Source organism: Nicotiana tomentosiformis, chromosome 6 (assembly GCF_000390325.3).
Source record: "Nicotiana tomentosiformis chromosome 6, ASM39032v3, whole genome shotgun sequence".
Taxonomy (NCBI): Eukaryota; Viridiplantae; Streptophyta; class Magnoliopsida; order Solanales; family Solanaceae; genus Nicotiana; species Nicotiana tomentosiformis.
This window is the reverse complement of record NC_090817.1, coordinates 20,267,901-20,294,162: the sequence shown is the minus strand read 5'-3', so window position 1 is coordinate 20,294,162 and position 26,262 is coordinate 20,267,901. Positions and strand designations below refer to the sequence as shown.

The 26,262-nt window shown below is 33.2% G+C and overlaps 1 protein-coding gene across 1 annotated transcript; it reads right to left on the bottom strand.

The window, feature by feature from the left end:
• Positions 1 to 952: 952 nt before the first annotated feature.
• On the bottom strand, positions 953 to 2,056 carry LOC138893650 (pectinesterase/pectinesterase inhibitor PPE8B-like). The gene is made up of 2 exons (XM_070178297.1): positions 1,738 to 2,056; positions 953 to 1,635 (listed from the first exon to the last, which is right to left on the bottom strand). The coding sequence occupies exons 1-2, from the start codon at positions 2,054 to 2,056 to the stop codon at positions 953 to 955; spliced, it is 1,002 nt and encodes a 333-aa protein (XP_070034398.1).
• Positions 2,057 to 26,262: the final 24,206 nt, after the last annotated feature.

Sequence of the window (26,262 nt, the reverse complement as noted above, 5' to 3'; positions counted from 1 at the left end):
GAATTATCATTGAGTATTTCGACTAGATTACGTATTTTTGAGGTGAAATTCGAGAATTTGGGCCTAGGAATTTGAAAATAAGATTTGAGATTTGGAGGTCGAGTTGATGTTAGAATTTGGTAAATTTGGTATGGTTGGACTCGTGGTTGAATGGGCGTTCATATTTTGTAACTTTTGTCGGGTTCCGAGATGTAGGCTCCACTGACGAGTTTTGAGTTAAATTTCGGATTTTGTTGGAAAATTAGTATTTTCATATGGAATTAATTCATATAATTTGTGTTGACTGTATCAAATTAATTGTGACTAGATTCGAGTCATTTAGAGACCGATTCGCAAGGCAAAGGCATGTTGGAATAAAGAACTTGCACGGTTTGAGGTAAGTAACTTCTAAACTTGGTTCTGAGGGTATGAATCTCTGAATTACGTGTTATATGAATTGTTTGGAGGTGACGCACATGCTAGGTGACGGGTGTGTGGGCGTGCACCGTAGAAACTGTGACTTAAATAAATTCCGTAAACATTTGCAACTGACATCTTAAAGAATTTTCCATTCCTTTTTTGGCTATTACTATGTCGTTAAGCGATTGATTATAGGTCAAAAGAGAAAAGTGAACTAAAGAAAAATCAAGCAAAGATTATTTTCCAAACATTCATCTTAGAAGGTCTTGCGTATCGACTATCCCTTAAAATGTGTGGATTTGACTCCCTCGAAATAAAATAAATAAAAAGATGATGTTTAAAATAGAAACGCACTCTTTAATCCTACTTTATTATTAGTTCTTTCTTTTTACTATTGTTGGTCAACTCATCAATAAACTTAACGAGCTAGAAATATAGCAAAAGAAGCTTTGTATACGTACATAATGTATTTACACACACCTTATATGTACATAATGTATTTACACACACTGAATACAAATAAATAAATTTTTACCCATACATGTAAATCAAGCTAAGCTAGATCTAAATAATACGGAATAGTGAAGGGAATCCATTTATCACCGTTTATGAAGTTCCTAACGGTGAAGTTCGATGCAATTTTTGGATCACTAGTGACGATTGCCCACTTCACACGTCCCATAGTATTTGCACCTTCTCCCCTGTTCATGTATTCCAGATAATATGGGCGAATTAGGGTCTCATTTGTAAACTCTATCCATCCTTTTGGATTTATTAAAAGGTCAATGTCACTTTGCATGAACACTGTTCTTGAGTAATTACCCCATGGTCGTCCTAAATACGTTGTAACATTTTTACCCATTTTCTCCAATTCTGGTGTTGCTTTTATTGTGCAATTTTGCAACACAATTCCAGTTGCTTCACCCTCTTCTTCTCTTTTCTGTGCTGTGATTGTATTAAACTGTCCAGGAATTGGCGCGCGCACTTCAATAATGGAGTTTTGAAACACTGCAGTTGCGTGTCCACATATGAAGTCTATGGTGCCCAATACTTGACAGTCCCTGTAAAAGTGTTTGCCAAATCTTGTGTACAGGGTATCCTGATACCCCTCGAAACGGCACCTATAGAAGCTAATGTAATCAGCTTCGGCCACTAATGCTACGGCTTGATACTTCCATGGTCCAGCTTCATTCCTAAAAGTGATGTCTTGGGCTGTGAAGCCTTGCCCTTTGACACCTTAAAAGTGAAAATAAAGCACAATATAATGTGAGTGATTATGAAATCTAAATAAGGTAATATATTAGTGAGTAAATAAAAACCATAGATCGATCGACTTACTAACTGTTGCAGTGTATAATGTCTGGATGCCATCACCACCAAAGCTCTTATTCCCCGTTATTATTGTATTTTCTGTCCCTTCACCGATTAGAACTATATTGGTCTTCCATTTTTCAATTTGAACGTATTCATGGTAAGTTCCTGTTTTTACTTTTATGTAGTATGGCTGTACACTATGGTTTGGAGATGCAAAAATTGCACCCGTTATAGTAGTAAAATCTCCTGACCCATCCTGTGCAACTATTGCACGTGGTTGTTGGCTTTCTCCAGTAAACGTTAAGACAGTTAACCAAACGGTTATAACAATCAGCCACGTCATAGCTTCAGATAATTAATGTCTGTTTTGCTGCACTGCATGCATGTAGCCATTAAGAATCTGGTTAGTTACGTTACTAGTCAAAACCAATAGTATGATACATTCAAGCCTCTGTCTAGAGAGAGAGAGACAGGGACTTGCTTACAGCTTTATATGCTACCAAATCGAACCAATACTGTGTCGTCAAAACCCCTTCTCTGGAGGAGCAGTGAGAGAGACGGTTGTTCGAGCTTTCTTAGTGGAAGAGCAGAAAATTTTGAAGAAAGTTTTAAAGATCCGAAAAGCCAAAGAAAAGTTGGCAGCCAAGAGCTGAGCTATTAATTTAGAGGAACTTTCTGATTTCAAGTCCTGGAAATTTTTTGACATTCAAGTGATCGATGACAGTTCGTTCACTTAAATACTGTGAGGTGATTGGGAAATTTTTGCTTTAGTTCCTTATATTATGAATTAAAAGGAATATCTTTACTGTCAAAAAAAATAAATAATAGTAGGATACATTTCGTTATCTACGTTAATTCTAGGTATTCTACAAACTTGCCGCCAACATTACATAAATCACATATGAAACCTCTTTACTAAATTACTTGGATGTTTCAGATGAAGTGGATAATGAACTAGAATTAGACAACTTTATCCTCAAATGATAAAAAGAAAAGATTAATATGAAAACTGGTGTAGCTCCAATCTGATTATCAACGACGAATTATTTTGTCACTTAAAAGGTCATATTTTTTTTGTGACAAAAACTAATTCGTTAATCTTTCGTCCCGAAAAAACTGCTCACTAAAAGTATACAAATATAATTTTGTGGTTCATCGCGAAATCAAGTTATATTAGGGACGAAATTTGTTTTCGTTCCCAAATGCCTAGTTTTTGTGACGAATGCATCTGTCTCGAAAAAATGTAAAAAAAATTATAGTTAAAAGTAGTATCACGTCGTGGCTAAAAAGCCCTTTAATACCGACGAATCGAATTTGTCACGAACTATAATTTTAATTAGTGACGACGTCAATTTTCTCTAAAGCTAAATATACTGTTTTGGTAGAACTATTATCTTCTACTTCCATTAGAGTCATATTGGTGGAAATTGTTGAATTTTCGGTTTGGTATTTTTTTTGGGGGGGGAGGGTGGGAGGACACTATGAAGGAGATTAGTATGTCAGTTAGTTGTTGAATAAGATTTGAGTAATAACTGTATCCCACTTAAGTGACAAAATATACTACTATATATATATATATATATATATATATATATATATATATATATATATATGCTTATTTTGTTATTTAGTCTCTAATCTCTTCATAATTTCGGTATGGTTTAGTCACTAATGAGGACCCCGTCTGTGCCAGCTTTTCGATATAGTTTTGATGAGGATATGCTCTCTTTTGTTATTTATTCTCTAATCTCTTCTTTCTAGCTAATTAAGGTATGGTTTAACTGAAGATATCGTTTGTGCCAGCTTTTCTTCTTTTGCTTTAATTAATTTCGGAATTTGAACTTTGTTTTTAATGTAAAAAGTGGTTCCTTGTACTCCATTTCTTTTCTATATAACAGATATTATGAGAAGTTAACAAAATGCTACTATTAGTATTGACCACCGCAACAGAAAGAAGTTCCATTATCCTAAAATAGAAAGAGACGATAAAATTGAAGGGAATAATTTCAGGCAATGATCACTTTTAGCTCCCGGCCGAATCTATTTATATCCGATAGTTGTAAAAGTATATAAAATTTGTATATTTCTTTTGTATATAACATACAAAAAATCTATATTTTTCGATTATTATTGTATTTTGAGATCGTCTGTACAATGTCATTTCATTTTGCAAGTTTATGTATGAAATAAAGCGAGTATCAATTCAGTCACCTAATATCGTCCTCCTTTTCACACAAGAAAAAAGTAATTTTCCTGTTTTGTATCAATTTTTCATTACGCCTGATAGTATATAGCGCAAATAAATACTGCAAATCAAATGTAGATCAGTTATTCCACGGACCGCATTGAATATTAAAACAAAAAATTGGAAAAGCTATCAGTGTCCCCAATTACTGGCCAAATTATTTCAAAGGAATATGGTCTCTTTGTTAGATTAGTTAGTGTTGACGGCTTAGCTTCCGGGAGGAGGAAGCGTGCCCCTCATTGGAAAAATAAAATTAAAGAAGATACAATAGAAGTATTTTAAAATATTTTTCAGAGGGAAACTAAAGTATGACTATATTATTAATAGCCAAGATTCAGTTATCTTGTTTAATCAATATTTATTTTAATTATAAGTATTTTTATTTTCCTAAAACAATATTAACAAATTTTAAATAAGATGACTGTTGAGTTTTAAAAGTTGTCGTTTATGAAAGGGTTTGTCCGTTAATTGAACATACATAAAAAAAAAATATATTCACTTATGGCTTTCTTGTCCCGACCCAATTTTCCCTATAGGTCGTAATGACGCCTAACATCGGTGCTAGGTAAGCCAACAGTGAACTAATCATACATTTGTTCTTTTTAATAATTTTAAAGTAGTTAATTTTATTTATTAAGAGAATGATTAGTAGAAATTTATAGTAAAGTAAAGCATAAACAAACGAAAGTGCAAATACAATGAATTTAATACTCAAAGTGTCTACTAAAATATTCTCAAAACCCGATGTCACAAGTGTATGAGCAACTAGTAGAATATACAAAATCACATATACTACTGTCTGGAATAAGATAGACAGAAAATAAATGCAAAAGAGAAACTGTCGGTGCTGCAGAGCGGACACGGAGAGCAGCTCGCCACTATACCCCGGGGTAATGGGGGTATGCGCTTGAATGACCGCCAGATGCACCTGCCTCAGATCCTGCACAATTAGTGCAGAAGTGTAGCGTGAGTACATAAACAACATGTACCTAATAAGTATCTAGTCTAACCTCGAAGAAGTAGTGACGAAGGGTCGACATCGACATTTACTATGGGCCAATAAATGAAGTACAGAAAATCTACATAGGCGTGGAATACATCAATAATAATAACGAAATAATGAACAGTAAATAAGTGATTCTTTAACTAGAAGTCAATTTAAAATCTCCAATTAGCACATACTAACTTTAATAAATATGGGATATCAAGTGAATTATAATTTCTCAAGTCATGAAAGTAACACCAAGCATAATCGGACTCCGAGCATTATCACGCACGATTTATGCCGAGGTCATACGACCCGATCCAGAATAATATGTACACTGCCAAGGGTCGACCGACGCGAACCATAGATGCATCTATTATACTGCTGAGGCGTTTGGCCCGCTCCACAAGAAGAGAGAATAATCTATGAACTCTGATTTAACGGCTACTACAAGACTAATACACAAGGAGACACAATTTCTACTAGCGGTCAAGTAACCAGCCAAAACTCAAAGTAAATGAAACTCGGTCTTCACGAATCCTTTATAAAGTTGCAATATAACTTAAGCACTTAAAGTAACAAGTAGAGTGTTATTAATACAAGTATTACATGATAGAGTCCTAAAACTATCCGGACATAAGCATAATTTGTAGCTATGCACGGACTCTCGTCACATTGTACGTACCTAGCACCCGCAATCAGTAGCAAATAGTAATTTAAAATACCCATGGGGTAAATTCTCTCTTACAAGGTTAGGCAAGAGACTTATCTCATTCCAAAGTTCACTTTCCGGTCCCCAAATCACCCTAAAAGCCTCAAGTCGGTGTCGAACAATCTGAAACTAACCAAATATTATATAAATTAATCAATATATACTCAAAAGTTCATAATTTAGATATTAGAGTAATTATTCGATCTAATTTGGAAGATTCCTAAAATTCACATTTGGGCCCACGTACCCGGATTTTGGAAATTTTCGAATATAAAGTTACTCATGACCTCCCAAACTCAAATATATAATTTATTCCAATTTTCACCACCACAACCATAATCAAATCCCAATTTTACCTAAACCCTAGTTTCTTCACAAAATCAAATCCCACTAATTTCACAATGTTTTCATGTTTAATCTATTTGTAGTTCGTGTATTTATCTAAAGAATTGATAGGGATTACTTACCTCTTGATCTTGATGAAATTCCCCCACAAAATGCTCTCAAAATCACCTAAGACCAAGTAAAAAATGAGGAAAATGAAGCTAAGTCCCGTAATTTAAAGCCCTTGCACCAGTCGCAGATGTCGCATTTGCGACATCTTGTTCGCAAATGCGACAAAAGCATTGCAAATGCGAAGACTGCCCATCCGTGTGAAAGTCGTAATTGCGACCAAAAACTTTGCAAATACGATGATGGACAGCTCGCAAAGGCGGAAACTATTCGCAAATGCGAACCCTCAGTGTTTTACCCAACCTCGCAAATGTGAACAAAACCTCGCATTTGCGAGACCTGCAACACCACACCAGACACCAGAAAACTAAAGTTCCTCCAACACTCTAAGCACACTCGAAACTCACCCGAGCCCCTCGGGGCTCCACACAAATCTAAAAACTTTATACGAACTCGCTCGCGCGATTAAAATATTTATATAACATCTAGAATCACGAATCGGATGCCAAATCGCATGAATTCAATCATGAAATTCAAGGACTTCTAAAAACACTTTCACGTGTCCGATTCCTATCAAATCAACTCGGAATGACGTCAAATTTTGCGTACAAGCCATAAATGATATAATGGACCTATTCCCACATCCACAATCAAAATTCGACCCCGATAATATCAAAGTATGCTCCAACCCAAACTTAAAGAACTTGAAAAAAACTTCAATGCGCCAACCTTCAACATTAAGCGCTGAAACGCTCCCGGGTCATCCGAAACTCGATCCGAACACACGCCCAAGTCCAAAATTATCATACAAACCTATTGAGACCGTCAAATTTCGGTTCCGAGGTCGTTTAATTAAAACGTTGACTCAAGTAAAACTTGGTCATTATGAGCCACTATTAAGGAACTAAGTGTTTCGATTTCAACCCAAACCTTTCCAAACCCGAACCAACCATCCCCGCAAGTCATAAAAATACTAAAAGCACGTACAGAAAATTTTAATTAGGAGAACAAGGATCTAAAAAGTAAAATGACCGGTCGAGTCGTTACATTTCTGTAACTCACAATATTTTATTCTTGTGAGAAATTTGAGTTAATTGTCGGTACTTAAATTTCGTTGACTTTGTAAAATACTGGAGTAATTCTATAACTATCCCTGCACCAATTAAGTGAGAGACTTAAATTCCTTAACAACAATGATTACACTATAAGGCCAATTTATTTTCGTTCTGGTATGCTGCGCTATTCTTTTTAACACTCGTGGTCCTGTTCAAATTTAATGCGTTTAAGCCATCTCCAACTCTTGCCTCCATTTTCTCCTCCAAAATGGTGTAAAGTTACGCCAACCATTACTCCATTGTTAACTCCAAAAAATATTATATTTTATATTCTTCTCTCTTCAATATTATATTATTATCTTTTGTTTAAATTTTATTTTCTTATTTCTATTAAAGAAATTCTATCTTTTTTTCTTTTCTATATATATTCATCACATATAATTTATATTCCTTTCTTATATAATCATTTAATATAAAATTATTTTATATCATAAAAATTTAAATTATATAATTTGTAGCAAATATTATAGATTATATATATTAACGGATAATTCAAATAAAAGTAAATTCATTGAGATACAAGATAATTAAATACATATTACATTATGGTAAAATTCATATTAAATACTACATGAATATTCAATTTTCACCTCTAGTATGCTCACATAAATGATCTATTAATGCATTACGAAGTGCAAAATGAGCATCTTTGTTCTTAATTCTTTTGTGTCGAGCTAAAAAAAAAAATCAAAATCGGTGATCTTCATCTACTACCATTTCTAACCGTTGGAGGTGGACATTCCCAATCATCATGAATTGGTGCATTAAGATCACACTCATCCTTGATTATCATATTGTGCAGTATAATACATGCAGTGTCACTTCTTTTCTCCAAAAACACGATGGTCCTGCAACAATTATAAAACGAGCTTGCAAAATTCCGAATGCACGTTCAACATCTTTTCGACATGATTCTTGTTTCATCGCGAAATATTTCTTCTGTGGAGAATGTGGGTCACGAATAGTTTGCACAAGGGTTGACCATTTTGGATATATACCGTTAGATAAATAATAACCCATATCATATTCTTTTCCTTGCACAAGGGTTCAATTTTTACTTTTCAATTTTAGCAACATCTATTATTTTATATTCGCACATTTCAATTTTAGCAACATCTAATATTTTGTATTTGCACCATTTATTTCTTGAGATGATTATATATTTTTTGTACAATTATAACTTATATATAATAAAATTAACTTACAATTTTACATAAAAATAATAAATGCACGAAAATTAATTTATCAAAATTATACGTCAAAGTTAAGATGTAAAACTAACATTATAAAGATATTACATAAATATAATTAGGTATATATAATAAGTTAAATTAAAAGAGTTAAATAATAAAAATAATAATAAAGTAATAGGGAATAGTAATGGATGAGATGAATAGTGTCACTCCAAATTTGGAGGGTTCCCATTTTGCAGCAAAAAATACAGCAGCATTGAAGCCAAATTTCTCCAAAAACTGACTGCATTATGGCAAAATGAAGCGGCGTTGGAGATGAGCTTAGTAAGTAATTTATTAGCTCTAAAAGCATTGTATAAACCTATTAATTTCATATAAATTGTTAAATAGATTACGATTAAGTTTTCATGACTTCGTAATGTCTTTTCCTATTTTTGTGTTTCATGTGATGGGGGTGTTCAAGTATTAAATGCAACCAACACCAAAAACATTGTAGTTTTATCGTTCGATTTGGCTTAATTGAATTGTTTTGGTTAAAAAGGTTTAAATATTAAAAAGGATGAAAATAACATTTTGAAGCAAAGTGTCTAAAACAAACTGATACTATTATGAAAATGAGGCTGTTAAAGTCATTTCATTTTTTGGTTAGCCTTAAAGTCTTATGTTCCTCTATCAACTCGTTTACGTGACATTATTCTTGAACTTTCTCTTAAAAGACGAACATAATGTCTATAGATAACGTGTGAAAACTCTAACGAGATTAAAATGAGATTAACTCGTTTATCAACGTCATATGACGTTTGACCACTTGATTGAATATCTAATGTTTACACACAATATTTGGAAACTCTAATTAAATAGTCCATATAGTTTCTTTTAGTATGCTATACATTAATATTATTATTTCATTTTTTAACTCTAAGTAGCAATTTCTTGTGTTAAAAGTAGCTTGTATCAAAGTTTAATTTGACGTGAAAGTTCGAATCACATTGCTAATCCTTGTGCGGCAACCCCATCTTATCTCCTCTCCTTGCCCTTTCCCTTATTCCCTTTCCTAGCTCATAATTGGAAATGTTTCATACTCTTGACTTACATTCTTGTCCAGCCAAAAACAATATTAGAGTAAATGATAATCTTAGACATCAGCGTAAATGACAATCTTAAATTCAGAGCCAGTTGAAATTCATCTGCAGTGATTCCATCTCTATAGGCCTCACCACCAAAGATGTGGTGCAGCGGATGAGGTTGCTCTTCCCTTAAACTGAGGTCTCGGGTTCGAATTCTGGATATGGTAAAAACCTTGGTAGAGAGCGTTTCCCTCCAAATGGGGCCCTACGCGGTGCTAATCCAAATATAGTCGGGTTCCAATGCGAATACCGGACACCGGGAAAACCAAAAACAAAAATCTCTATAGGCCTCCTTTGCCTCCCCACTTGTAAAGGGGAAAAAAAAGAATAATGATAGAGTATTAACCATGTTAATATTTACATAGAAGTTTTATTGTATAGGGACATTAATTGTTTGGTATATAAATATAAGATGTAATATCAAGAGAGGGATTGGACTTTCATTTGGGAAAAAATAAAATTATGTCTCGGTCTCCAACAAATCGGGATCGACTATGTGAATCCTCACTTTTTTATTGAAGCTCAACTCATATAAATTATCATATCAAATAGAACTTTTACGTAAGTAATTTGCTAATTTTCTGAAGACTGACGATTAAATAGCTTAAATCACGTCAAGTTGGAGTTCATTTCCAACTATTATTTTCTAGATGACACTAATTAATGTTTGCCAGAAAATATCAGCTTCCGCAAGTTGATGGTATAAATAATATAAACCACTTTACCGTTTGACAAAACTAATTAAAAGTCTGCTTACGAAAATTAAATAAGTACTCCCTCCGTTCTCATTTAGTTGTTAGATTTAACTTTTACACATCTCTTAACAAAAAAATAATAAGAATTGTGATTTTGACTACTATCCTTAAATTCTTTAATCTGGCGACGTTTATCTATCTTCAATATATAAGGGAACTCTATTTACGTGACTCTTCTTTTAAATCAGATTTTATATAAGACATGATAGACTAATGGTCAAGAATTTCTGGAAAAGGTATAATTAATGATAAGTAATTACATTTCTTTTATTTTCTAGAACAACTAATGAAAAGGGTAAAATTGAAAAAAACAAATAGTTTTTCTTGATTTTATAGGAATAAATTCTACTTAACCCCTTTAAACTTTGATGGTTGGGAAATAATAGTCCCTCCACCTTTTGAATGGGACAATAACCCCCTTGAACCAAAAAAAAAAAAGTGACAGCGAGATCTTTCTTGTTGTACTAAAATTCTAAAGCTCACTGGGAAATCTTGTTCCAGGGAGTTATTGTTTCCATTTAAAAGTTGAAGGGATATTATTTTCCATCAATTAAAGATTAAGGGGTTAAATAAAATTTTCTCTTTCTAAAATGACAAGTACTTTTGAACAACTATCTTTAATAAACATGATAACTAAATGGGAACGAATGAAGTAGATAGGATGAATATGAAATTAAGATAGACAATGATAAAAAAACAAATTGCTTAGCAAACTTTAGCATAAACTATTAAGCACAAAGCAGAAACTCAGTGGAATAGCAAACCTTACTTTATGTCTATAATTATTTTTCTAAATGTAGCGTAAAGATAACGGCTTTACAAACTTGCGAATTGGTTTAACAAACTTAATGTTAAATAAGAATGGGGAAGGTTGACACATAAATTGTAGTCACTTGTCGTCTAGGATGGGAAAGGTTGGGGAATAAATAAGATCTAAATAATTAAAATTTAAACCTAAAAATAAATAGATTTAATAATTGAGATCTGAATATATAGTTACCATTAAGACCTTCACAAATGAGGACTAAGTGAAACTTAAGACAAATTACATGATGTTATTTGCCAAGTGACATAATTTGTCAAACCGAATAATTAATCTTTTATTCTCATAGTTAAATTAAACGCAATTGATCTAATGACTGATGTGAACTTATCAAATTAAACGGAAGATTTTTGTTCATAATTTGAAATAGGCTACTTATGAATTCAAAAATATATGAAAAGACTACAAGAAAGAGCCCAGAATAAGTAATTTTTCTATCCTAACAAATTTCGGGTGGAGATATAGTTCCATCATAAGAATGAACTTTATCTTAAAATGGAGTATTTTAGTACACTGTTAAATAATGACAAGTTTGATGTGAAAATAGTAAAATCAAAGGTAAAGTAGAAATAGAATTAAAGTGGGTTTAATTTCTTGTACATACAAAAAAAGCTAATGTCATAAATACACGTTTCATGCAAAAATAGTAAAATAAACGAAAAAGCATTAAAATTCAAAAGGGTTTAATTTCTTGTCCATACAAAAAAAGTAAATGTCATAAAACCAATATTTTCCGAGGAAAAAAAAACCAATATTTTGTGATAGTGCAAAATTTTAGTTGCACAAAGCCAATATTTTTATGAATAGTACATGCATAAACTTTTGTGTACAACTTATTTAAAATTTAATTTTAAATTTACCTCTTTTATTCTTATGTTACTCATGTTTTTATAACACCTTTCTACTTTCTGAATGAATATTATTATTCCTTAATAATTCAAGAATAATGTGATTCAAAACCCAAGTAAGGTTCAGAACTGAATAGTCATTATGCTGAACTCCACACTTAACTACCCATTTCAAGGAAATAAAACCTAATAAAATTTGTTACAAGGCAAAAAAACTATAACAATCAGATCCTCCAAATACAGGATATCCAAATAGATAATTCAGCTCCTAGAATAAACAATAAATGATGCTGATTTTCTAGAAAATGTTTTTTTTTTTTTAAAGTTTAACTTCTATACAGTGATAATGAATAATTTTTCACACAAATAGGGTTACAGAACAGAGGCCGAGCTAGAGAGCGGAAGGGATTCATTCAAACCTTCTTTGCCGAAAAATCACATTATATATATAATGTCAATTTTTCTCTTATGGTGCATATATAATAGATATTGAAAAACATGTATGTGAAAAACTTACCTCCGCCCCTAATAATATATATAATAGATATTGAAACACAAGTAACTTTCTGTCATGGTTGACATACCATAGCTTAAATACACTGGTAATGTGGACAATTAATGTATAAGTTAATCTTTAAGGAAAATACGTATACATGTATATCAAGTCTCAATATATATTATATAAGTGTGTGTGTGTGTGTGTTCCTCATGTGACAACTAACGGTCAGAAGTGAGTTATACACTGCACAGAATTGGACTATTAGGACCACTTCTAATTGAAGTAGCCGATGATATAATTCTCTATAACAGATAAATGTGTTTTTTCTGCAATTTTGATATTGACACGAAACTGTTAAAGTAATATATTTACCAATATATACGGCAACTAAAGATTATAAAATCATTATACTAAAGCTGAAATCTTCACTACTTCATTCCTGAAGGCTCTAAGCAGAAGCTGAATTAAGGCTGTTTTTTGGCTGTGATTCTAAGGTTAAATACCAGGTTAGCTCTTTATGTTTAATGAATATGAAACTCTCTCAAGAGAATATAAAATGTTCTATGTTGATTTTTCACCAAAACAATAATAGAAATTAAAGAATTTATCTATAAATTAAATCAAGTTTTAAAGAGTTCTATTCATCTTTCTAAGCCGAATATGTTTCCACTATAATCTTCAAATCCGAGTTCTTGCTCGTAATCTGTGTCTTTTGAGTTAGCCAAGAAGTTCTTTTGCTGAGGTGGTGGTGTTGATTTATCACACCAATATAATCCTGATCAACTCTTTAGCTATGTTAAATTAATCTTTACTTTATAAAACTGACTTGAATAACCAGATTCATAATTGTACAGGTAAATTGCAACTTGCAACAAGAAAGTTGACTTCATGAAATAGTCTCTCAATATGGCTCGGAAACTTCAATACAATAATATGTGCAATCTTGCAGCACCAAACAACAGTAGAGGAAAATACTGCAGAATAAAAAAAGGAACTTAGAACTATCCCTTAAACTTAATCCATATTATTCGATATATGTATCGACCATTTGATAGATTGAAAAGGATTCGTTGAGTTTAATGGAGAGGACAACTTGAATTCTGATGTAGTATTTTTCAATGTTGTTGTTTGGAGCTGCAAAGATTGCGCACCCTTTTTTGTGTTGTAGTTTCCTGAGCCATCTTGTGCGACTATGGCATCAGGTTCTTGTGTTTGTTTGCCTTCTCCGCGGCATAAAATGGTTAAACAAATGACAGAGAAATTGAAGAGTTGCAGTTCAGGAGATGAGGGGAACTTCTGATGTACTATTGCTTCTGAGGTTATTATTTTTCTCTATACCATTGCCATGTTTAATTGCACTGACATATATTCAATAAATCAAGGTCGGGTTGAGTCATATTCGCAACGTATACATATTTTTTGACACTGACTTGGAGTTTTAAATTGACTTAAAAAAAAAAAAAGACTACCAATTGATGTACTGCAGACTGTATGGAATGCTTAATTATTAAGAGAATTTAGTTTTTTGTGTTCCTACTAATATAAATAAAAAAAAAAAAAAAAACTAACAATTGACTTAGTAGTACATACTATGGTTGTCTCACTTGGTCCATTGTTTGTAAAAGGAGTGAAATAACTTGGAGTTAGATGGTTTTGTACAAAGTAAAGATCAATTTAAACAAGCGGCAAACTAAAAGAATGCTCAATTTTAGGCTGCCAAAGTTGAAGAATGATAGTGTCTTTTTCCCCTTAAATTTTAAAGACCAATGGCTTCAAGATAACATGTTATTAATAGCACGAAAACGTGAAGAGCAATGTGATATACATATGGATTCGTTCTGCTTATTTGCTTGCCATAATGCTTCATTCTGCATGACAAAACTTCGTTTGCCATAATCAGATAGTAGATTTAACATGTACGAAAGGAGATTCAAGACCCAAAGAACCTTTTAGCTATATTTCTGACATATGGGAACTATATTTCTGACTATTTGGCTTAAGCTGGATGGGTGGCTTCTACCATCAAAAAGACCTCTTCAATAATTAGAGGTGAATGTAGTTTTATAAGTACGGGTTCAATTGAACCCATAACAAGATTTATAGCTTCTACCTCATCGTGGTCTGATTTTGGTTTATCGAGAGGACACTTGAAGTTTGTCTGAGATAGTAGGGAGGTTATGTTGAGATTTAAATATATAGGGTTGCAAACTTATACAGTTGTTGGCTTGTCAATCGCTGTTTCTTCCGGAGGCGGAGCTTGTTGGGAAAAATAATAATCCGGCCCAGAAATAATATTCACGACAAATAATAATAACACAAGAGAGTAATAACGACACCAACTCTTTTAATGGGTAAAATACAATACCCGAGCGGAGCAATATAACCACTATAATATTACAACTTAGTAGTGTCAAGAGATTACTACAATTTTGAAAGAAATAACACTCTTTATTTATAAACACCTCACTACAATATTACTCACACTCATTATTTATCTCACAGACTACAATCTATGGATTACTCTCTTTAACTTGTATTGCTTCTCTCTTATTTTGGTGTGATTGAAATGAAGAATGTAGGCCTCTATTTATAGCAAGAGATGCCATTCAACTACTACAAAGAAGATGTCTTGTTGTTGATTTAGTCTTATAGTTTTTCAACAAATTTAGGCACCTCCCACTTTCTTCAACAAAGTTCTCAACAAAGTTAGGCACCTCCCATTTTCTTCAAAAAAGTTGTCAACAAAATTAGGCACCTTTCATTTTCTTCAACAAAGTTAGACACCTCCCATTTTCTTCTTTGTTTTTCTTTAATATGAGCCCCACAAATCTCTCCCTTAATTTTGATTTCTCTTTTTCATTCAAGGACTTGATCTCAATCTCTGAAAATCCTCAAACTTAAGAGGCTTTGTAAAGATATCTGCAGCCTGATCATGAGACTTCACATATTTGAGCTTGACTTCTTTCTTGGCAATGCACTTTCTGATGAAGTGATATCTGTATCTATATGCTTGCTTCGATCGTGATACACCAGATTTTTAGCGAGTGCCTATGCAGATTTGTTATCAATACAAATCTCTGTAGCTTCAATTTGTGGCAAATTGAGCTCCTTCAATAATCTTCTTAGCCAAATAGCATGACAGGTACATGATGTTGCTGCTATATATTCGGCTTCACAAGTCGAGAGAGTAACTATGGACAGTTTCTTCGAACTCCAAGAAATAACATATTCACCCGAGAAAAATACAAAGTAGGTTGTGCTTTTTCTATCATCAATATCTCCCATATAATCACTATCACAAAATCTCAAAAGGTTGAAATCATTAGAAGAAGAATAAAATAACCCAAAGTTGATCGTACCTTTTAGGTAACGAAGAATTCTTCTAGTGACTTTCAAATGGGTGGAGGTAGGAGCTTCCGTGAAATGGCTTACTATTCCAACTACAAAGAGTATATCTGGCCTGGTACAAGTCAAGTACCTCAAACTTCCCACAAGACTTTTGAAAAATATGGGATCCACATTTTCTCCTTCAACAAACTTGGATAATTTTGTCCCACTCTTCATCGGTGTGTTCACGGGGTTGCAATCGAGCATGTTGAACTTCTTCAAGATCTCTTTCGTATAGCTTTCTTGAGAGATGAAAATTCCATCCTCTATCTGCTTCATTTCTAGGCCCAAGTAGTATGACATGAGCCCTACATCTGTCATCTCGAACTCACGAGACATATCTTTCTTAAAATCTTCAAACAAACTTGGGTTATTACCCGTGAAAATAAGATCATCAACATAGTAAGATATCTCCATTAGTATGAACTTTAATGTAAAGAGCATATTTATGGAGATAACGAGTAAACCCATTGTCTTGAAAATACTTGTCGATGCAACTATTCCATGCTCGTGAGGCTTGCTTTAATCCATATAAAGCATTATTCAACCGCAACACTTTATCTTCATGGTTTTTTAATCAAAAATCCCAATGATTGTTCAACATAGACTTCTTCTTCAAGATAGCCATTCAAAAAAGCTGACTTGACATCTAGTTGATGGATCTTCCACTTCATTTGCGCCGCCAAAGAGATAAGCAAACGAATAGTCTTTATGCGGGCAACAGGTGCATAGACTTCTTCATAGTCAATGCCTTGCCTTTGCTTGTAGCCTTTAGCCACAAGTCGTGCCTTGTATCTCTCCACATCTCCATCAACATTCTTCTTTGCCTTGTATACCCATTTAACTCCAATTGCTCGATGACCCTTGAGAAGTTTTGTTAACTCCCAAGTGTTATTCTTCTCTATTGACTCGATCTCCTCCTACATGGCTTGTCTCCACCTTTTGTCTTCAACAGCTTCATCAAAGTTCATTGGTTCACTATCAGCAAAGAGATAATATAAAAAATCAAAATTAATAACTTCCTCTGTGTCCTCATAGAGTTCTTTAATACTCCTTGTCCTTTGCGGTTGTTCATTTGAACTTTCTTGAGAAGAGAGATATGCAACATTTGTTGGAGAAAGAGGTGGAGTTTTATCCTGCATAGGTTCCACGGTCTCTAGTTCTTCTTCATCACCAAAGTATGGAAGAAAATCATATGAAGTTTCTTCTTGAGCTTCCCAGTTCCATGCCAATTCTTCATCAAATTCAACATCGCGACTTACCACCATCTTGCCGCTACTTGGGTTGTATAGCTTGTAGCCTTTTGAACTCGTATCATAGCCAACAAACACATGCTTGACACTTCGATCGTTAAGCTTCGCTCTCCCTTGATGTGGCACATGAGCATAGGCTATGCTCCCAAAGATTCTCAAGTGCTTGACACTTGGCTTTCTTCCACTCTATGCTTCTTAAGGGGTTTGATCTCTAACATTCTTTGTTGGATACCTGTTGTTCAAATAAACTGCACAAGATACAGCTTCTGCCCAAAATTTCCTGGGTATATTTTAGCTTTTAACATACATCTAGCTATATTAAGAATCGTTCGATTCTTTCTCTCTGCAACTTCATTTTGTTGGGGTGAATAAGGTACCGTTAGAGGGCGACGAATTTCATGAGATTTACAAAAGTCATTAAATTCTTTTGAAGTGAATTCGCCTCCTCTATCGGACCTTAAAGCTTTTATTTCATAGTCATTTTCTTTTTCTACAAGTACTTTAAAAAATTTAAAAGCAGCAAAAGCTTCAGATTTTTGGTTCAAGAAATAAACTCAAGTCTTTCTACTAAAGTCATCAATGAAAAGTAGAAAGTATTTACTTTTACCAAAGGAAGGTGGATTGATTGGTCCACACACATCAGTATGAACAAGCTGAAGCGGCTTGGTTGATCTTGATATGGCCTTCTTTGGAAAACTCCTCCTTGCATGTTTTCCAAGAAGACAAGCTTCGCACAATTGATTGGGATGGCTTATTGATAGTATCCCATGCACCATGTTCTTTTCTCCCATTGATTTGAGCGCTTCAAAATTCAAGTGCCCAAATTTCATGTGCCAACACCATGATTCATCTTGCACATTAGCCTTCAAACACTTTGCATCAATTGTCTTAAGATTCAGAGAGAATAATCTATTCTTAGCCATATTCATTTTAGCAATTAGAATTCCACTTGAATCTCTAAGCCAAAGATGTATATTTTTCATGTGGATGTCATATTCCTTTTCAAGAAGTTGGCCCAAACTCAAAATATTACTTTTTAATTTTAGTATATAATAAACATCTTGAATTAACTTGTGACTACTATCTTTACAGGAGATCGGAATCGTACATATCCCTTCAATTTGAATCTTTGAGGTATATCCAAAGGACACATTATCTCTCACCATTTTATTAATCTCCACAAACTTCTCTTTGCATCTACACATATGATTGCTTGCTCAATTGTCCAAATACCACGAGCTGCAATCATCCATATCTTCTTCCTTGAGTGACATCAACAACATTGACTCAACGTCTTCTTTCTTGTCGTCAACAAGGTTAGCTTTTTCTTTAACATTGCTACGATATTTCCAAGAGTAATGGCCAAATTTATGACAATTATAACACTCAATTTTGGATTTGTCATACCTTTGTCTATTATTTTCTTGGTAGTAGCCACGTTCTCTTCCTTCTCTATGTCCACGACCACGACCTCTGAATGTTTGGTGGATTTTAATTTCATTGTTGAAGTTGTTACCGTTACTTCTTCCTCTTCCATGACCACCACAGCCTCGGCCTCGCCCGTTTCCTCGATAACTCTTTTCACCTCCATAATCCATAAAGGATGCCTGAGTTTTAAGAAGTTACTCCAATGACACTTCTTGTCTCCTCTTGATCTTTTCTTCATGGGCCTGTAAAGAACCCTCCAATTGCTCTACCATCAAAGAGTCTAAATCTTTAGACTCCTCAATAGCACATACCACAAAATCAAATTTAGGTATTAAAGTGCGAATGATCTTTTCTACCACACGGATATCTTTTATGTCCTCCTCATATCTTCTTAATTGATTTACAACAACCTTTACTTTTAATTTGAATAATAATTTGAAATGCATTCAGATTCTTTCAGTTTTAAAACTTCAAAATCAGCCCTTAGAGTTTGAAGTTTTACCTTCCTTACCTTGTTAACTCCTTGAAGAGAATTTTGTAAAATATCCCAAGCTTCATTTGAGGTGGTAGCATCTGCCACCTTCTCAAACATAGCATCATTCAGATATTGATGGATGAGCGTGAGGGCTTGTTGATCCTTCTTCCTTGTCTTTACCAAGACATCTTTTTTATTTTGAGGCAGATCTTTCTCATTATCGGGTTTTGCATACCCTCTATCTACGATTTCCCACACATCCTGAGAGTCAAGAATGACTTTCATTCGTAGACACCATTTCTCATAATTATCTTTTGTGAGACGGGGGTACTGAAAATACAGCGTACCATTATTTGCCATTGCTCTGAAACCACGTTGTTGGGAAAAATAATAATCCCGCCGAGAAATAATATCCATGAGAAATAATAATAACACAAGAGAGCAACAATGACACCAACTCTTTTAATGGGTAAAATACAATACCCGAGCGGAGCAGTATAACCACTATAATATTACAACTTAGTAGTGTCAAGAGACTACTACAATTTTGAAAGAAATAACACTCTTTATTTATAAACACATCACTACAATATCACTCACACTCACTATTTATCTCACAGACTACAATCTGTGGATTACTCTCTTTAACTTTTATTGCTTCTCTCTTATTTTGATGTGATTGAAATGAAGAATGGAGGCCTCTATTTATAGTAAGAGATGCCATTCAACTACTACAAAGAAGATGTCTTGTTGTTGATTTAGTCCTATAGTTTTTCAACAAAGTTAGACACCTCCCACTTTCTTCAACAAAGTTGTCAACAAAGTTAGGCACTTCCTATTTTCTTCAACAAAGTTGTCAACAAAATTAGGCACCTTCCATTTTCTTCAACAAAGTTAGGCACCTCCCATTTTCTTCTTTGTTTTTCTTTAATATGAGCCCCACAGAATTAGGATTTGAACCTTATGGGTTCTAGATTATAATACTTTTAAGTTACTGATTCTAAATTAATGATATGTACATATTTATTGAATTTTCTAATACAAATTTAGGGTTTGAACAAAAGCTAGTGGGTTCAGCCGAACCCGCAAACAACACTGTGGCTCCGCCCCTGGTTTCTTCTGGTGGTGATGACCAAAGAATTCGGCATTATTCAAGTGAATATAGATGTCCAATTTAAAGTAAAAAGATCTACAAAGAAGAATTTTAAATGGGTGAAGCAAGAGAGTTGCAATCGGACATTTAAATTTTCGTAAATATACAGGGCTGCAATGAAGATGCCTATGTATTGGCTACTGAAACATGACTTTCTTTTGTCTCTGAGTAGAAATTCTTTACTTAACCTGTTAAATTCTTTTTTATTTTCTGCTCCTTCAAATAATTGTTGAAGGTGACGATTTTAGACATTGGAAATAGTACTTTAGTTTTTCTATTCCTATATCTCAGATTTTTTGTTGCATTTTATTTGGCATTTTCATGTTGCTATTATTCTTTTTTTAATTCCTGAGTTTTTAAAGGGTGGTTTCCATTAGAAATTGAACCCTACGAAAAGTAAATTCTTTTTGATAGTAATCTTAAACTCAGATGGAGTGTTTCACGTTACTCCAGTACAACAACAGCAGCAACAACATCAAACTCAGTAAAGTCCCAAAAGTAGGTGTGTGGAGGGTGAGATATATGCAGCCTTACCCCTATCCTAGAAGGCAGAAATGTTGTTTCTGAAAGACTCTCGGCTAAAGAAAAGATAAAAAAATATAATGGCAACACAAAAAAACAACAAGATAAAAAGTGGACCGAAGCCAAGGTAGCAATTAAACACTGAGGAAGACAAAGAATATGCTCGACTACCTACTAACCTTCTACCCTAATCTTCGATTTCCACACCCTCATATATTACTAACGTATCTTGCTTGAATAGAGTAGTATATGAAATTATAACACGATATCTATATATATTATATCAATATCTACACCCATTACCTAAAATCATTGTATACTTCAAGTTCAATATCTTAACAATTACTCATAAAGTTCAAATAATCAAAATCACGCGGAGATTAATAGATTATACACCAAGCTTATCATTTAATTTCTTTATATTTTATATATTATGCTAACTAATCTCAAAAGAAAGAAGATAATTGGATAACTTTGGTAATAGGAGGTAAAGCCTGAAATCATAATAAATATGTTTTCTTTTTTTACTTTTATATTATTTAATAATATATAGGATTTTTAATATTGTATGCTCATTAACCTAAGATACATACACAAAGTGCTTGCTTAGAGGCTAGTAATATAATATGTATAAGGAAGTATGAAGTTTTAAAAATTAATTGTAACTTTTTAAGAAAGATGATACTCCAACTTTCTTATGACAAATAAGAATTACAAAAGTAACTGCGACAGGAGAAATTGAAGTAAAAACTTCGAAAAGATCGATATTTACCGCATTCCTAATATCATCTTATAAGAAGATAATTTGTATTAACTAATAAGGCCAAATAATAAATATAAAAATAATAATATACAAGATTAATTATAATTATAATTTTATCCATCCACTTAAAAAGTTTAAAAGGGTCAATCAACAATTTGTGTTTGAGCTTCGTGCTTTTGTAAGAGTAGACAACACATATGTATTTTTATTTGGAGTTTATTATTCAAGCTTTTTAGATTTATATACTTAATTTCTTTTTTAACTGATAATATAGCCAACACATATAATTCTATTTTTCTCGAGATATTGTTGATCTTAATAAGACTTTAACCGAGGCAACTATTTACATTAATCTATATTCGATATGGATACCCGAAATATAATTTCTTATCTCTATGTATATTAAAATCGAGTAATTTAATTTTTCAACTTGCACAACACTTCTCATTCCAATCTAGGGCGTGTCACGATCTAATTTACAATCATCATGTTTCTGTTCATGCTCATATTTCTCAATCTCATGCATGGAAGAACTTACTCAAAATCAGAGATATGGTGGAGGAAGAACTACTATGGAAAATTAATGCTGGAAATAGTAGTTTTTGGTGGGACAATTGGTTTGAAATGGGTGTTGTAGCTCAAATAATTCATAGACAAGACATTAATAGGGTCCAGGTTGTTAGAGATGTTATTACTGATAATAAATGGGACGTGGATCAGTTGCAGTTACCAGAGTTCCTTACAGAACAAATTCGATCTATTGGCATAGGGAACCAAAGTTGTTGTGATATACCAGTTTGGATGCCTAATAGTACTGGTAACTTTATTACATCTTCAGCCTTGGATAGAGTTAGACAAAGAAAAAATTCTTGTATCTTCTTGAAGAAAATTTGGCATAAGCAATTAACTTTTCAAATGTCTTTTCTGCTATGGAGAATATTGAAAAGGAAATTACCTTTTGATGACATAATTATTAAGTTTGGACTGAGTATGGTATCCAAATATTTCTGTTGTGTTAACCCACTAAGAGAAACTCTTCATCATACTTTTATTAGTGTTATGGTAGCTTAACAGACTTGGAAATTCTTTGGGAGACCGCTCGGTATTACATGGGATGATATACCTATCAGAGTTATGATACAAAGATGGTGGGACATCAAATCAAAGAACTATATTCATCAAACTATTCTTCAGATAACACCTATGGTAATCTTTTGGGAGATATGGAAGGCTAGGTTCTTAGTAAGATATGGCGATGCTAGAGTTTACTTGAAGAGAATACATTATCAGATTTTATCCCACTTGAAATGGGTGATATCAAAGGTTAAGTGTAATAGGCAGTTGGAAGGGAGTTGGGTAGATATTTGTCAACGGGTGTTATTACTCATTCTTAAAATTGATTACATAGTTGTTAAATGGCATAAACCTCCTGAATATTAGCTTAAGATTAATACGGATGGAAGCAAAGACGCGGATGAAAATTCGGGTATTGGTGGCATTTGCAGAGATCACGGGGGTAAGCTAACTATGGCGTTTACTTCTTCAATTGGCAGAACAAGTAGCAACATGGCCGAAGCTAGTGCAGCCTTAGCGGGGGTGGAATTGTGTAGTCACAATGGTTCCAATAACATTATACTGGAGTACGATTCCCAGCTTGTGGTTGAATTGATTAATGGTAAATCAAAACCTCCTTGGCAAATACAGGGCATTATCAGACAGATTCAAGTCATTGCCGGTCAACTCAATTGTGTTATTCACCATTGTTATAGAGAAGCTAATCAAGTTGTGGATGCATTAGCAAAATGGAGCATTGACAATGAAGAGCTTCTTATTTTCTCCCATCATGATCTTCCTTCTTCTGCAGTTGGACATTACAGATTGGATTACATCTAGATGGTGTCACTAAGGCATAAACATAGGAAGAATACATTTTTGTGAAGAGTTTTTGTTGATTGGTAGTATGCCAAACTGCACAAAGCACTTTTGTTTATATATGTAATGCATAAGGGCAGTAAGTAGTTAGTAAATAGGGGCAGTCGTTGCCTCCTTTGTGCGAGGTAACAACATAGGCCCTCTTCATATTTTTGTACTCTTTGTTGGTTGAATGACAGGGCTACACCACCATACGGCGTAATTGTTAAAAAAAGAATCCCTAAAAAGTAGTATAAGGTAAGAACTATGTGATTAATGATTGGTAACAAGCTGATAACAAATGATTAAAAAAATTACTTATCTTAATAAGAAATAATAATTATTTGAATTACATATTCATATTTAATAGGAATAATTTTAGGGGCCTAATTATCTATTCTAGAATTAAATAGAAGAAATAGAATAAAGGACAATAAAAGAATAGGGAAAGAAACTTGATACGCACGACTCCAAGGGAAACGCGGGTATTAATCCTATTCCCAATCAAATTGGGTATTAGTCTCACCTATTTAACTCTGTAAACACTAAACCCTATAATCTCAACAACTTTCATTCTACAACATGTCTCATACTACAACTATGCTGCAAACAAGAGATCAAGTGCCCAGAAATATGGCTACAACAGCTCGAATGAGTGTCCACTATAGTATCATGCCTCATTGTTCGTGGGTGCCACCATCATCTCCTTATAGTATTCTTGATAAACTTGATGCAGAGATAGAAAAAGAAGAGTTTGGGGTTGACATATCTGATCAGTATAGTGTTAATCATTATGCGTTTCCGGTGCCACAATCTGATGATAATCTTGATGATGAAATTGAAGAAGAAGAGGAGAAAGAGGGGTTTGGGGTTGACATATATGATAGTCTTGATAGAGAAATAGAAAATGAGTTTGGGATTGACATATCTGAGTATTTAGAAACAAGAATATTTTATGCTCCAATGTGTGAAGATGAAGAAAAATATGCATGTTTCATCTGTGCATATGAATATGAAGATGATGATATCATTGGCACACTTCAATGTGGCCATGACTTTCATGCAGATTGCGCCAAGAAATGGCTACTGACGAGGAAGAAAGCATGTCCAGTTTGTAGCGATCCAGTTTTGCCCACTCATCACTAATCTTGTGAATTCAATGATAGCTTCAGTTTTGTATTACTCATCGTAGTGACCTATAAACTTTTTAGTCTTTAAGTGATTCTGTAAAACTTTAGACATGGGATTAAGAAGAAACCCTCCCTAAGAGGTGGGCTTCTTAATTCCATTAAGGCAAGTATTATTAGCAGGTTTTGTTTGTGTTCTAGTTGAAGTTTTGTACTAATTTTCTTGGTGATTAATAGAATAATTTAGTTAGTTTGACTCCTCGCTCTATTTTTTCCGTTTTTCTTTATTTCTCTTCTCATCCAATAATGCTAATTATATTGCTGGAGTTTCTATTTTTTTTTTCCTTTTTCCCTCCCATTATTTCATTCTTTTTCCTCTAATTATTAAAAAAAACTTTTGCACGAACTTGATCTGCTTGAAAAATATACAGAAACTTGATATGTGATGAGTATTTAATACTTCCTCTTCCCTATTTCCCTCGACATATTCGCCATTTTAGAATTAAATATAAATATGGCAACCTTTTTACGGAATAACAATGAGATTTAGGGACAAAACGGGTACATGCTAACAGACATTGTAAAGAAAAAATCCCAGAAATACTGTAAAGTACAAGGGACAGTTTATGCCATAAGAATCAACTCAAGAAAATCCAAGGTGTAGAAATTAACATGTATAAAATATTACTATCAGTTTAGCAACTTTTTCAAAACTTACTGTTTTATATATCTTTCTCTCGCTTTCTCTTTTGCTCATGAAAACAGTATGTGAATTTCTTATGGTAGCCACCTTTATTAAATATTCATTGTATTTTCTTCAGCTAAATAAGTGATAGTCAATGCTTTACCACCTTTTTTCTGATGCAGGTTATGCCAAAAGCCTTTAGGCTATAAAAAAGAGAAACCCAAGGATTGGGTCCTCTTAGTTTACTTATCAAGCTTGTACCAATTCTGTATTAGTGAAACTTAACCTATTAAACCACTATCTAGGTATTCGTTATTTTGTAGGCTTTGTTTCTTTCACTACAAGAAAGTGGAGATATGATTTAAATGTTACAAATTTATTTACCCACATTTAATTTACATTTGCATCAAATGTCGTTAATTTCAATGTCGGTAATTTTCCGATATTTAGGTAAATGTCGGTAAGAAATTATGACACTTACTTTACGACATTTAGGTAAATGTCAATAAGAAATTATGACACTTATTTTACGACATCCAGGTAAATATCTATAAGAAATTTACGACACTTACTTTGCAACATTTAGGTAAATGTCAATAAGAAATTTAGGTAAATATCGGTAAGAATGTTACGATATTTAGTTTGCAACATATAGGAAATGTCACTTAAAATTTTCGACAATTAGATTAATTTTACTAAAAAAATACGACATTTACGTATGATCATCATAAAATGTCGTATTGAAATTTCCGACATATTGGTAAATGTCAGTAAGAAAATTCACAACATATACAAAATGTCATTTCCACTTTATGTGAATGTCATTAAAAAAATTAGTGACATATCTTTTACAACATAGTAAAATGTCGCATTAAATGTTTGACATTTAAATTAATGTCGGTATCATATTTTTTAGAATGTAAATAATAATGCTTTGTTTAGTTTCATCATGAACACATTTACATTCACAAGTATCAACTTTTATAACAAACATGAAATAAATGTAAAGCAAATATCTTTTTCCTTAAGTTAACCAAAGAACAAAGTAGCAATATAAAACGTACTTAGTACAAGATAGATAATGTCAAAT

Coding starts and splice junctions, on each gene's coding strand:
- LOC138893650 (XM_070178297.1), bottom strand. CDS start 2,056: ATGACGTGGCTGATTGTTATAACCGTTTGGTTAACTGTCTTAACGTTT. Junction 1,636..1,737: donor ATTATACACTGCAACAGTTA/GTAAGTCGATCG, acceptor TTCACTTTTAAG/GTGTCAAAGGGCAAGGCTTC.